This window comes from Somniosus microcephalus, chromosome 6 (genome assembly GCF_052327205.1).
Source record: "Somniosus microcephalus isolate GS21.2 chromosome 6, FLI_Smic_1.0, whole genome shotgun sequence".
NCBI lineage: Eukaryota > Metazoa > Chordata > Chondrichthyes > Squaliformes > Somniosidae > Somniosus > Somniosus microcephalus.
In genome coordinates, this window is record NC_140992.1 from 132,419,290 (window position 1) to 132,432,931 (window position 13,642).

At 45.7% G+C, this 13,642-nt stretch overlaps 1 protein-coding gene across 1 annotated transcript in view; it reads right to left on the reverse strand.

Annotated features, from left to right (window-relative positions):
• LOC147116084 (unconventional myosin-VIIa-like) overlaps positions 1 to 13,642 on the reverse strand; it is a 507,950-nt gene that overhangs the window by 59,838 nt on the left and 434,470 nt on the right. Inside the window, exons 37-42 of the mRNA XM_085992002.1 lie at positions 13,192 to 13,345; positions 6,302 to 6,457; positions 2,443 to 2,548; positions 2,241 to 2,354; positions 1,179 to 1,266; positions 982 to 1,088 (exon numbers count right to left, since the gene is read on the reverse strand). Coding sequence (XP_085848128.1) covers positions 982 to 1,088; positions 1,179 to 1,266; positions 2,241 to 2,354; positions 2,443 to 2,548; positions 6,302 to 6,457; positions 13,192 to 13,345 — 725 coding nt within the window. The remainder of the gene's footprint in view (positions 1 to 981; positions 1,089 to 1,178; positions 1,267 to 2,240; positions 2,355 to 2,442; positions 2,549 to 6,301; positions 6,458 to 13,191; positions 13,346 to 13,642) is intronic.

A 13,642-nucleotide genomic window follows, 5' to 3' on the forward strand; every position in this document is an offset into this window, starting at 1 on the left:
CGGACAGGGTCAGTCTCTCACCTGCGGACAGGGTCAGTCTCTCACCTGCGGACAGGGTCAGTCTCTCACCTGCGGACAGGGTCAGTCTCTCACCTGCGGACAGGGTCAGTCTCTCACCAGCGGACAGGGTCAGTCTCTCACCAGCGGACAGGGTCAGTCCCTCACCTGCGGACAGGGTCAGTCCCTCACCTGCGGACAGGGTCAGTCCCTCACCTGCGGACAGGGTCAGTCTCTCACCAGCGGACAGGGTCAGTCTCTCACCTGCGGACAGGGTCCGTCTCTCACCTGCGGACAGGGTCAGTCTCTCACCTGCGGACAGGGTCAGTCTCTCACCTGCGGACAGGGTCAGTCTCTCACCTGCGGACAGGGTCAGTCTCTCACCTGCGGACAGGGTCAGTCACTCACCTGCGGACAGGGTCAGTCACTCACCTGCGGACAGGGTCAGTCACTCACCTGCAGACAGGGTCAGTCTCTCACCTGCGGACAGGGTCAGTCTCTCACCTGCGGACAGGGTCAGTCTCTCACCTGCGGACAGGGTCAGTCTCTCACCTGCGGACAGGGTCAGTCTCTCACCTGCGGACAGGGTCCGTCTCTCATCTGCGGACAGGGTCCGTCTCTCACCTGCGGACAGGGTCAGTCTCTCACCTGCGGACAGGGTCAGTCTCTCACCTGCGGACAGGGTCAGCCTCTCTCCTGCGGACAGGGTCAGTCATTCACCTGCGGACAGGATCAGTCTCTCACCTGCGGACAGGGTCCGTCACTCACCTGCGGACAGGGTCCGTCACTCACCTGCGGACAGGGTCAGTCACTCACCTGCGGACAGGGTCAGTCACTCACCTGCGGACAGGGTCAGTCACTCACCTGCGGACAGGGTCAGTCACTCACCTGCGGACAGAGTCAGTCCCTCACCTGCGGACAGGGTCAGTCTCTCACCTGCAGACAGGGTCAGTCACTCACCTGCGGGCAGGGTCAGTCACTCACCTGTGGGTAATGGAACACTACATCTGCTTTGAGGTCTCTGCCGGGATACACGTTGAGCCACAGCTTCCTCATGAACAGCACCTTGTACGCCACAGAGACTGACCGGCCTACAAAATGTGAGCAAAGCATAGTATTACTACAGAGGGAAGCAGATGTCATCTTTATAAACCTCGGGGTAAGTTCAGTGAGACACTTACCATCTTTCACTGGCTTCTCTTTCTTCACCCAGTCAGTCACGTGTCTCACATAATCAAAGAAGAAATCTCCTTCAGGAAAGCTGATCACCTAAAAGCAAAAGGGACAGAAATTTGAGGGAGTTTGCAGAGCTGCACAAACCCAAGCACAACCTCCTGCGCTACTGAAACAGAGAATCTGCGAAGCTCTCCTGACCACTCACCGTTACAGGTGGAGGGAATCAATCGCTCACAGGTGGAGATAATCAATCGCTCACAGATGGAGATAATCAATCGCTCACAGGTGGAGGGTATCAATGGTCACAGGTGGAGGGAATCAATCGCTCACAGGTGGAGATAATCAATCGCTCACAGGTGGAGCTAATCAATCGCTCACAGGTGGAGATAATCAATCGCTCACAGGTGGAGGGAATCAATGGTCACAGGTGGAGCTAATCAATCGCTCACAGGTGGAGCTAATCAATCACTCACAGGTGGAGCTAATCAATCGCTCACAGGTGGAGCTAATCAATCGCTCACAGGTGGAGCTAATCAATCGCTCACAGGTGGAGGGAATCAATGGTCACAGGTGGAGATAATCAATCACTCACAGGTGGAGATAATCAATCACTCACAGGTGGAGATAATCAATCGCTCACAGGTGGAGATAATCAATCGCGCACAGGTGGAGATAATCAATCGCGCACAGGTGGAGATAATCAATCGCGCACAGGTGGAGATAATCAATCGCGCACAGGTGGAGATAATCAATCGCGCACAGGTGGAGATAATCAATCGCTCACAGGTGGAGATAATCAATCGCTCACAGGTGGAGCTAATCAATCGCTCACAGGTGGAGGGAATCAATGGTCACAGGTGGAGATAATCAATCGCTCACAGGTGGAGATAATCAATCGCGCACAGGTGGAGATAATCAATCACGCACAGGTGGAAGAAATCAATCGCTCACAGGTGGAGGGAATCAATCGCTCACAGGTGACTCGAGTGTTGGAGATTTCGATCATATTAATTTTAGACACCCTGTTGCTAAGAGGCATAGTAACAAATGGTGTGACTCTCTCTTACCTTGTCTTCTACCTGTACAAAGAGGCTGAGGCCTTCGGCAGAGCTGAGCTTTAAATGCTTGGTGATGCTTTCACAGAGATCCTTTGCTTTGGTGCTGGTGAAAATCTCAAATACCTGTTGAGATAGAAAGGAAATGGGAATGAGGGAGGCAGAATGAATGTCAGCATGACTCTAACAGTGGGAGCCGTGGGATCGCACTCACCTCATCTGTGTCATTGGGGAAGTAGATTTTATGCAGGATCTTGGTGCTCAAGCATTGGATGGCCTCTACCTCCAGCATGTGTGGGAGATTCTTCCGAGCTCCACATCTGTCAATGAAAACAACGGCTGCAGGGTCAGTGATTCATGGCTCACTTTATACACAGTACACTCCACACATCCTGACTCACGTGGGATTGATGCAGCATCTTAACTGCTATGTTGAAGCAGTAATTCCAAGGGTGAACAAATATATGTACACATAATAATATATGTATGTGCACACACACACTGGTACATGTATATAGACACACACGTACACACACACACACACACACACATATATGCTCACACATGTACATAGACAGACAAGTAGGTGATGCACACACACAGCTCTCTTCATATTCTAACACTGTAACTTTAACTAACTCATCTCTGAATTCAGTCACTTCACTAACTCTGAAACCTCTGGGGAGTGATGTTCCAACTTGTGGGTAATAATGACCTTCATACAGCTACAGTTCAGCAAATTCCTTAATGCCCAAGTGGGAGTGCAGCAATTTCCAAAAGGCAGCAGCCTAACTCACTCCCCAGGTTCCTATTTGCCTCGTATCTATGACGACTCCAGGGACACATTGTTCTTACAGCTGTCGTTCCCATGGCAGGGGTAGAACGCAATCCTGGTCCGAATGTGAGTGACAGCTCAATGTACACACCCAGTGACTATGTGGAAAATATAGTACGGCTGAAATTTTAATCTGATCCACCAGCTCAAGTGCTGATTCATACTTGGGATGTAAAAGATTTTCCATCCTGTCCAGAAATACAAATTGCCCCGAATACTGCCCAACTGGGACGTAACGTTGACAGGAGTGGATCTTCCGATCAGTCCAGTTGGTGCAAATATTTAACCCAGTCTTACCACATTCCTGCCTGCACCATTATAACGCAAGCATTAAACTGGTTAAAATAAAGGTGAAGCGCTCAAGTGTGAACTGTGCTGATCGGAAAATTAATCCCAGGAATCCATTTTCTTACATTCAACACCAGAAAGCAACTGAATTTCATTAACGCCTCTGAATGCAGTCAGTATAAACCCTCAGTTACTGTACCTTTTAATCCTGTTTAATCCCTGAATGCAGTCAATATAAACCCTCAGTTACTGTACCTTTTAACCTTGTTTAATCCCTGAATGCAGTCAATATAAACTCTGTTACTGTAACTTTTAATCATGTTTAATCCCTGAATGCAGTCAATATAAACTGTTACTGTAACTTTTAATCCTGTTTAATCTATGAATGCAGTCAATATAAACCCTGTTACTGTACCTTTTAATCATGTTTAATCCCTGAATGCAGTCAATATAAAGCCTCAGTTACTGTACCTTTTAATCATGTTTAATCCCTGAATGCAGTCAATATAAAGCCTCAGTTACTGTACTTTTTAATCATGTTTAATCCCTGAATGCAGTCACTATAAACCCTCTGTTACTGTAACTTTTAATCATGTTTAATCCCTGAATGCAGTCAATATAAACTGTTACTGTACCTTTTAATCCTGTTTAATCCCTGAATGCAGTCAATATAAACTGTTACTGTACCTTTTAATCCTGTTTAATCCCTGAATGCAGTCAATATAAACCCTCAGTTACTGTACCTTTTAATCATGTTTAATCTCTGAATGCAGTCAATATAAACTGTTACTGTACCTTTTAATCCTGTTTAATCCCTGAATGCAGTCAATATAAACTGTTACTGTACCTTTTAATCCTGTTTAATCCCTGAATGCAGTCAATATAAACCCTCAGTTACTGTACCTTTTAATCATGTTTAATCCCTAAATGCAGTCACTATAAACCCTCAGTTACTGTACCTTTTAATCAAGTTTAATCCCTGAATGCAGTCACTATAAACCCTCAGTTACTGTACCTTTTAATCATGTTTAATCCCTGAATGCAGTCAATATAAACCCTGTTACTGTACCTTTTAATCATGTTTAATCCCTGAATGCAGTCAATATAAACTGTTACTGTATCTTTTAATCCTGTTTAATCCCTGAATGCAGTCAATATAAACCCTCAGTTACTGTACCTTTTAATCCTGTTTAATCCCTGAATGCAGTCAATATAAACCCTCAGTTACTGTACCTTTTAATCATGTTTAATCCCTAAATGCAGTCACTATAAACCCTCAGTTACTGTACCTTTTAATCAAGTTTAATCCCTGAATGCAGTCAATATAAACCCTCAGTTACTGTAACTTTAATCATGTTTAATCCCTGAATGCAGTCAATATAAAGCCTCAGTTACTGTACTTTTTAATCATGTTTAATCCCTGAATGCAGTCAATATAAACCCTCAGTTACTGTACCTTTTAACCTAGTTTAATCTCTGAATGCAGTCAATATAAACTCTTACTGTACCTTTTAATCATGTTTAATCCCTGAATGCAGTCACTATAAACCCTCAGTTACTGTACCTTTTAACCTTGTTTAATCCCTGAATGCAGTCAATATAAAGCCTCAGTTACTGTACTTTTTAATCATGTTTAATCCCTGAATGCAGTCAATATAAACCCTCAGTTACTGTAACTTTTAACCTTGTTTATTCCCTGAATGCAGTCACTATAAACCCTCAGTTACTGTACCTTTTAACCTTGTTTAATCCCTGAACGCAGTCACTATAAACCCTCAGTTACTGTACCTTTTAACCTTGTTTAATCCCTGAACGCAGTCACTATAAACCCTCAGTTACTGTACCTTTTAACCTTGTTTAATCTATGAATGCAGTCACTATAAACCCTCAGTTACTGTACCTTTTAACCTGGTTTAATCTATGAATGCAGTCAATATAAACTCTGTTACTGTACCTTTTAATCATGTTTAATCCCTGAATGCAGTCAATATAAACTCTGTTACTGTACCTTTTAATCCTGTTTAATCCCTGAATGCAGTCAATATAAAGCCTCAGTTACTGTACTTTTTAATCATGTTTAATCCCTGAATGCAGTCACTATAAACCCTCAGTTACTGTACCTTTTAATCATGTTTAATCCCTGAATGCAGTCAATATAAACTGTTACTGTACCTTTTAATCATGTTTAATCCCTGAATGCAGTCACTATAAACCCTCAGTTACTGTACTTTTTAATCATGTTTAATCCCTGAATGCAGTCACTATAAACCCTCAGTTACTGTACCTTTTAATCAAGTTTAATCCCTGAATGCAGTCAATATAAACCCTCAGTTACTGTAACTTTAATCATGTTTAATCCCTGAATGCAGTCAATATAAAGCCTCAGTTACTGTACTTTTTAATCATGTTTAATCCCTGAATGCAGTCAATATAAACCCTTAGTTACTGTAACTTTTAACCTTGTTTAATCCCTGAATGCAGTCACTATAAACCCTCAGTTACTGTACCTTTTAATCAAGTTTAATCCCTGAATGCAGTCAATATAAACCCTCAGTTACTGTAACTTTAATCATGTTTAATCCCTGAATGCAGTCAATATAAAGCCTCAGTTACTGTAACTTTAATCAAGTTTAATCCCTGAATGCAGTCAATATAAACTCTGTTACTGTACCTTTTAATCATGTTTAATCCCTGAATGCAGTCAATATAAACCCTCAGTTACTGTAACTTTAATCATGTTTAATCCCTGAATGCAGTCAATATAAAGCCTCAGTTACTGTACTTTTTAATCATGTTTAATCCCTGAATACAGTCACTATAAACCCTTAGTTACTGTACCTTTTAACCTTGTTTAATCTATGAATGCAGTCACTATAAACCCTCAGTTACTGTACCTTTTAACCTTGTTTAATCTATGAATGCAGTCACTATAAACCCTCAGTTACTGTACCTTTTAACCTTGTTTAATCTATGAATGCAGTCCACTGCCAGCCTCTCTTTTGGTTGGGTCGCGAGGAACCTCTTCACGTGAGGCAGCAGCACATTGCTGGGAGAGAAGAGCCCAGTGCAAAGCCAGAGGAGCTGCCAGCCATTTTCCACACTGTACCTGGGAGTCAGAAGGAAAAGGTGCCCTCATCAGTACATCGGTCCACCAGTTAGCTTTTGACAACAATCCGGCAGCTTTCTTTCTGATCACAGCCCAAAATTACCTGACTGTTTTTTCAATTTCACGTTTGCCAGGCCGGCATTTATTGCCCATCCCAAGTTGCTCTCGAGAAGGTGGTGGGCTTTCACCTTGAACCGCTGCAGTCCATGTGGTGAAAGTGCTCCCATGGTGCTGTTAGGTGGGGAATCCCAGTATTTGGAGGGAACAGTGCTCCTATGTTATTGGTGCTTGCCCTCAGTGGTAGAGATGAGGGCGGAGAGGTGCTGTAACACTGACTCTTTGACCCACTCTCCCTTCGAGAAGGGTCCCCGCTGTGAGTATGGGGTCACCAACTGGAAAGCGAACAGACTCTTCATTACCCAATCGGATGATTCTTCCCTGTCAGTCAAACAGCCTTTTATTTCCATCTCAATATTTTTTATTCTCTCTATGAATTTTCTCCGGGGTTGCTCACAGCAGTGTCCAGGAGATTGATCTTTCATTCTTGGAGACTCCAGAACAATCAACAACCAGCCAACCAACCACATGCATTTATATAGTCCGTTTAATGTAAGAAAACATTCAAAGGTGCTTCACAGGAGAGTTATCAAGCAAAATTTGACACCGAGCCACATAAGGAGATATTTGGACAGGTCAATGAGATACGTTTTAAGCAGCATCTTAAAGAAGGAAAGGGAGATAGAGAGGCGGAGAGGTTTAGGGAGGGAATTCCAGAGCTTAGGGCCTAGGCAGCTGAAGGCACGGCCACCAATGGTGGCGCAATTAAAATTGGGGATGCTCAAGAGGGCAGAATTAGAGGAGCGCAGAGATCTCGGGGGGTTATAGGGCTGGAGGAGGTTACAGTGATAGGGAGAACATAAGAACAACATAAGAAGTAAGAGCAGGAGTAGGCCATACGGCCCCTCGAGCCTGCTCCGCCATTCAACAAGATCATGGCTGATCATCGACCTCAACACTTTCCCGCCCGATCGCCATATCCCTTGATTCCCCTAGAGTCCAAAAATCTATCTATCTCAGCCTTGAATATACTCAAAGACTCAGCATCCATGGCCCTCCGGGGCAGAGAATTCCAAAGATTCACAACCCTGAGTGAAGAACTTCTTCCTCATCTCAGTCTGAAATGGCCTATCCCTTATCCTGAGACTATGCCCCCTAGTTCTAGACACTCCAGCCAAGGGAAACAACCTCTCAGCATCAACCCTGTCAATCCCCTTCAGAATCTTGTATGTTTCAATGAGATCACCTCTCATTCTTCTAAACTCCAGAGAGTATAGGCCCATTCTACACAATCTCTCATCATAGGACAGCCCTCTCATCCCAGGAATCAATCTAGTGAACCTTCGTTGCACCGCCTCCAAGGCAAGTATATCCTTCCTTAGATAAGGAGACCAAAACTGTGCACAGTACTCCAGGTGTGGTCTCACCAAGGCCCCTGTACAATTGTAGCAAGACTTCCTTACTCTTATACCCCAACCCCCTTACAATAAAGGCCAACCATGTCATTTGCCTTCCTTATTGCTTGCTGTACCAGCTTTCTGTGTTTCTTGCACAAGGACACCCAAATCTCTCTGAACACCGACATTTGAAAGATTCTCACCATTTAAAATTTATTCTGTTTTTCCATTCTTCCTACCAAAGTGAATAACCTTTCATTTCCCTACATTATACTCCATCTGCCACCTTACTGCCCACTCACTTAGTCTATCTATATCCCTTTGCAGACTCTTTGGGGTCGATTTTCCTAAAGCTGTCGGGAAGGAGGCGGGACTGCAACTTTCGGATTTTAGTCCCGCCTACATCGACGTCCGGCCAATCCACGTGATTTTCCCTTGATTGACCTTGTTGAGCCTGCCCAGCGGGCTCAGCAGGCCAATTAAGGGCCACCCAGCAACAGGTGATGTCACAGACTGAAATTTCATCTGTCAAGAGGTCTTGGCAGATGAAATATCAGTGTTGTTGTGTCCGTGTGTTAATAGAGACACTGAAGGCAGGAGTTGGTTTCACAGGTGTTTACTGAACAAAGTCTGGAGGTGAACTAACTGATGCAACACAATATACAGGCTTATATAGCCCGAGTGGCCATTACCGGCATTACAGTACACAGGGGGCTCTTAAAGGCACATACACTACAAGTGTTTCACAGCTGTTTGAAGCTGTCAAACACTGACAGTCTGACTTCTAACCTGAGTCCTTCTACACAGACTCAGTTAGAACTGTCACCGGCAATGAAAGCTGAAGGCTGTCACTTTTGACAGCTCGCAGCCATTTTGCTTTCAGTGCCTGCTGAGTGATGGACTCCCGAAACCTAGAGGAAGAAAGGCTGTTAAGGTAAGTACAGGTAATTTAAACTTCTTTACACACTTTAGACACACCAAACACACTTACTTTTGCACTCATGCACCCATCACTCACCTGAACACTGACATCGCGACCCCTCCAAGTCCTTCAACCCGACGGCCCGACTCCTCTAACCTGGCGTGGTTTGGAGCCGTCGGGAATCCCACATGACACCCCTCAAAATAGGGATGAGGCTAAAAACTGCCTGTTAACTACCTGTTAACAGGCAGTTAATTGGCACTAATCCCTTCCCGCCTCGGGTCGGCGGGTCCCAGTGTGGGGCGGGTACCCGCCTCCCCTGAAACTTACGTGGAGGTGGGTTTTGGGCGGGATGGTGTCGGGACCCCCGAAATCGGGATTTTCCTCCCCCACACGCCTGAAACCCCGCCTGACGGCTCCAGGAAAATCTACCCCTTTGTGTTCTCCTCACAGCTTACTGTCTCACCTAGCTTTGTATCATCAGCAAACTTGGATACATTACACTCGGTCCTTTCATCTAGGTCATTAATATAGATTGTAAATAGCTGAGGCCCCAACACTGATCCTTGCGGCACCCCACTAGTTACAGCCTGCCAACCTGAAAAAGATCTGTTTATCCCTACTCTCTGTTTTCTGTCTGTTAACCAATCCTCTATCCGTGCTACTATATTACACCCAACCCCAGGAGCCCTAATCTTGTGTAATAATCTTTTATGTGGCACCTTATCGAATGCCTTTGGAAATCCAAATATACTACATCCACTGGTTCCCCTTTATCTACCCTGCTAGTTACATCCTCAAAAAACTCTAATAAATTTGTCAAACATGATTTCCCTTTCATAAAACCATGTTGACTCTGCCTGATCATGTTATGATTTTCTAAGTGACTTGATACCACTTCCTTAAGAATGGATTCCAGCATTTTCCCGACGACTGATGTCAGGCTAACTGGCCTGTAGTTCCCCGTTTTCTCTCTCCCTCCTTTCTTGAATAGAGGTGTTATATTTACGACCTTCCAATCCACAGGGACCATTCTAGGGAATTTTGGAACCCTAGGATGTAGGTCATCAGGTCCAGTGGATTTGTTGGCTTTTAGTCCCATTAGTTTCTCTAGTGCTTTTTCACTACTTATATTAATTACGTTAAGTTCCTCACCCTCATTAGACCCTTGGTTCCCCACCATTTTTGGTATGTTTTTTGTGTCTTCTACAGATACAAAATATTTGTTTAACGTTTCTGCCATTTCCTTATTCCCCATAATAATTTCTCCTGTCTCAGCCTCTTAAGGGACCAAAGTTTACTTTTGCTACTCTTTTCCTTTTTACATACTTGTAGAAACTCTTACAATCTGTTTTTATACTTCTTGCTAGTTTTCTCTCATATTCTATATTTTCCCTTTTTATCAATTTTTTGGTCAACCTTTGCTGGTTTCTGAAACTCTCCCAATCCTCAGGCTTACTATTATTCTTTGTAACATTATAAGCTTCTTCTTTCAATCTAATGCTATCCTTAACTTCTTTAGTTAGCCACGGTTGGATCACTTTTCCCGTGGAGTTTTTGTTTCTCAATGGAATGGAGGGGCGAGGCCATGGAAGATTTGAAAACAAGGATGAGAATTTTAAAGTGGAGGTGTTGCCAGATCAGGAGCCAATGTAGCTCAGCGAGCACAGGGGTGATGGGTGAACAGGACTGATGCGAGTTAAGATACGGGCAGCAGAGTTTTGGATGAGCTTAAGTTTATGTAGGGTGGAAGATGGGAGGCCGGCCAGGAGGGCATTGGAATAGTCAAGTCTAGAGGTAATAAAGGCATGGATGAGGGTTTCAACAGCTTCATGAGCTGAGGCAGGGGTGGTGTTGGGCGATGTTACGGAGGTGGAAATAGGCGGTCTGGGTGATGGAGAGGATATGTGCTTGGATGCTCATCTTCGGGTCAAATACGATACCAAAGTTGCAAAATGTCTGGTTCAGCCTCAGACAGTTGCAGGGGAGAGGGATGGTGTTGGTGGCTAGGCAACGGAGTTTGTGGCGGGGACCAAAGACAATGGTCTTCCCAATATTTCGTTGGAAGAAATTTCTGCTCATCCAATACTGGATGTCGGACAAGCAGTGTGACAAATCAGGGACAGTGGAGGGGTCGAGAGAGGTGGTAGTGAGGTAGAGCTGGGTGTCGTCAGCGTACATGTGGAGCCTGATGTTGTGTTTTCGGATGATGTCGCCGAGGGGCATCATGTAGATGGGAAATAAGAGGGGACCGAGGATAGATCCTTGGGGGACTCCAGAGGTAACGGAGCGGGAGCAGGAAGAGAAGCCGTTGCAGATGATTCTCTGGCTACGACTGGATAGATAATAATGGAACCAGGCAAGGGCAGTCCCACCCAGCTGGAGGCAGGAGAGAGGGGTTTAAGATGACGGTTGAAGAGAAGGCAGGGGTTTATCTTTGCATTCCAGAATGATCCTGGAATAGTGAGCAGTTTTGGCAGAGGAGAGCAGGACCCGATAGTACTTTATGTGGTCCAGCCAGATCTGGGGATGAATGGCTAAACCAGTTATCCGCCATAAACATTCATGTCTGTGTCCCTTGGACTTAAGGGAGCAGAGATGTGGGCCGTACCACGGGGAATGATCAGGGTGAGAGAGAGTAAGAGTTTTAATGGGGACTGGGGCATCAAAGGTAGAGGTGAGGGTGTGATTGAGCAGATTGGTAGCTGCAGAAATGTTGTGGTGAATGGAGGGCCAAAGGCTAATCAGTTGGGAATCTGAAAGTGCAGTTGTAAGTGACTTGGGGGAAGAGTTTTTTCCAGGGGCGGACACAGAAGAAAGTGGGGTTGGGAGGGGGAAGTGGGATGTAGGTGGAGAGCGATACAAGGAAGTAATCAGAGATGGCCTTATCTGTGATTGACACGATGGGATTAGAGAGGCCACGTAAGATGGCATGGTCGAGGGGATGGCCGTGAATATGGATAGGGGAGTTTATATGGAGGGAGAGGTTAAGGGAGGACAGGAAGGCAGTGAACTCAGAGAGAGAGAGCATGATGAGTTGAGATGGAAGTTCAAATCACCGAGGATGAGAAGTCACTCGCTGCAGAGGCTGAGGGAGGAAAGCAGTGAAGATATCTCGGTGATAAACTTGGCATAATACTTGGGTGGGTGGTAGAGAACGAGGATTTTAAATGAGAGGCGAGAGGGATGGAACAAGTGAGATGCTCAAAAGCAGAGAAGGTGCCAGAGGTGTAGGAGGACAGACCAAGGTGTGATTTGGTGATGAGAGCCACACCGCCACCACGGCGGTCTGAGCAGGTCAAGTGGTGGAAGGTATAGCCAGGCAGGGAGGCTTCATTTAGGGGGAAGGTGTCATCACCTCTCAGCCAGGTTTCCGTCAAGGCCATGATGTCGATGGAAGCATCCACAATAAACTGATGGATGGCAAGGGCGTTGTTCACAAGTGATGGACATTCTGGAGGGAGATGCAGAGAGGGGCGGTGATAGCTGATCCGCTGGCAGAGTCCACAGGGTCAGCGCTGGGAAAGGGGAGTAGGACAAGAAGGAGATTGGCAAGATTAGTCCCCAGCGGGCGCGCTGGGCAGGAAGGTTGGCGAGAGAGTAGGATGGGGCAGTCGGATGCTGCTCGTAAGGCAGCAACGACAAGTGCCTCGATGGGCCGTTTGGAGGAGGCCAAGAGAGGCACAGAGGGAAGCTGTAGGCTTATCTAAGAGGGAGTCAAGCCTGGGATGGTGGCAGGAGAGTAGGAAGGTCGAGGAGTGCTGAAGGATTGGGGTTGGGATTTGGGAGGACAAAGTACCCGAGATGGGAGAAATTAATGGAGGCATGATGACAGGAGAGAGTGGCCTAGGAGGGGTAAAGAGAAAAAAAGGGGAGAAAAAAAAAGAGGAAATAGAAGTTCCTATTTCGAACGGGCTCGGGGTCAGAGCAGCAGCCAAAACGCACATGCGAATGGACACAGGGAAACTCAAGTTACATAGGCCTGGTTACATAGCAAGATTCGGATAGATATGTCCTGGTATTAAATCCTGGAGGGTTGGCCTTGGCAACCCTATCTGTGACTGATGCCAAATAGACAGTTATTGATGCACATGGATTGTAAATTTGTTTTACATTTTACAAAACACTGCGGTCAAACACTGCGGTATAAGGCGTGCTTATAACACTGGCCTTGCCCCTCCACACACAGGCCACACATGCACTATTTGAGGCACAGTGAGGTGGGTAGGTGTCCAGTGCACCAGTTCAGTGAGACACACTCACAGTGATGGAGCAGCCGATGGCGATTCTAAGCACTGCTCGTGACCAGTGAGAAGTTGAAGGGTTTGACCCTCAGGGTCTGAGAGCTGGACTGTTACCTGTTACAATTATCTGTCAGCTGCTTCACAATCTGACAATAGATCTCGTCCTGTAGTGACTCCTCCTGTAGAGCTCCAGAGAATATTTGATCGGTCAGCTCACTGCCAGACTTGGCCAGCTTCCCTGGGTAATCTCCCATGTACTTCATTATGGGTGAGATGCTGGTTAAGGAAATGGGAGAGATGGAAACAAGTAACAGGCAAACAAGACAAAGTTCATGTGCTTGATCTTGGGGAAGACCATTGCTGCTCTCTGTGTCTTCAAACGGGCCTAGCTAATCTGGTCTGTCTGAGATTGACCCCATGTTGGGCTGAGGAAACTGCCCAACTCCCCGTCTCAGCCTGCAGGCTGCTTTGAATACAATCCCACCTCCCCCCGGCTCGGCTTACACGGAGTATAACTCCTCAATGATAACTGCAGCATTCCTGCCATTAAACTCTACTACTGGAA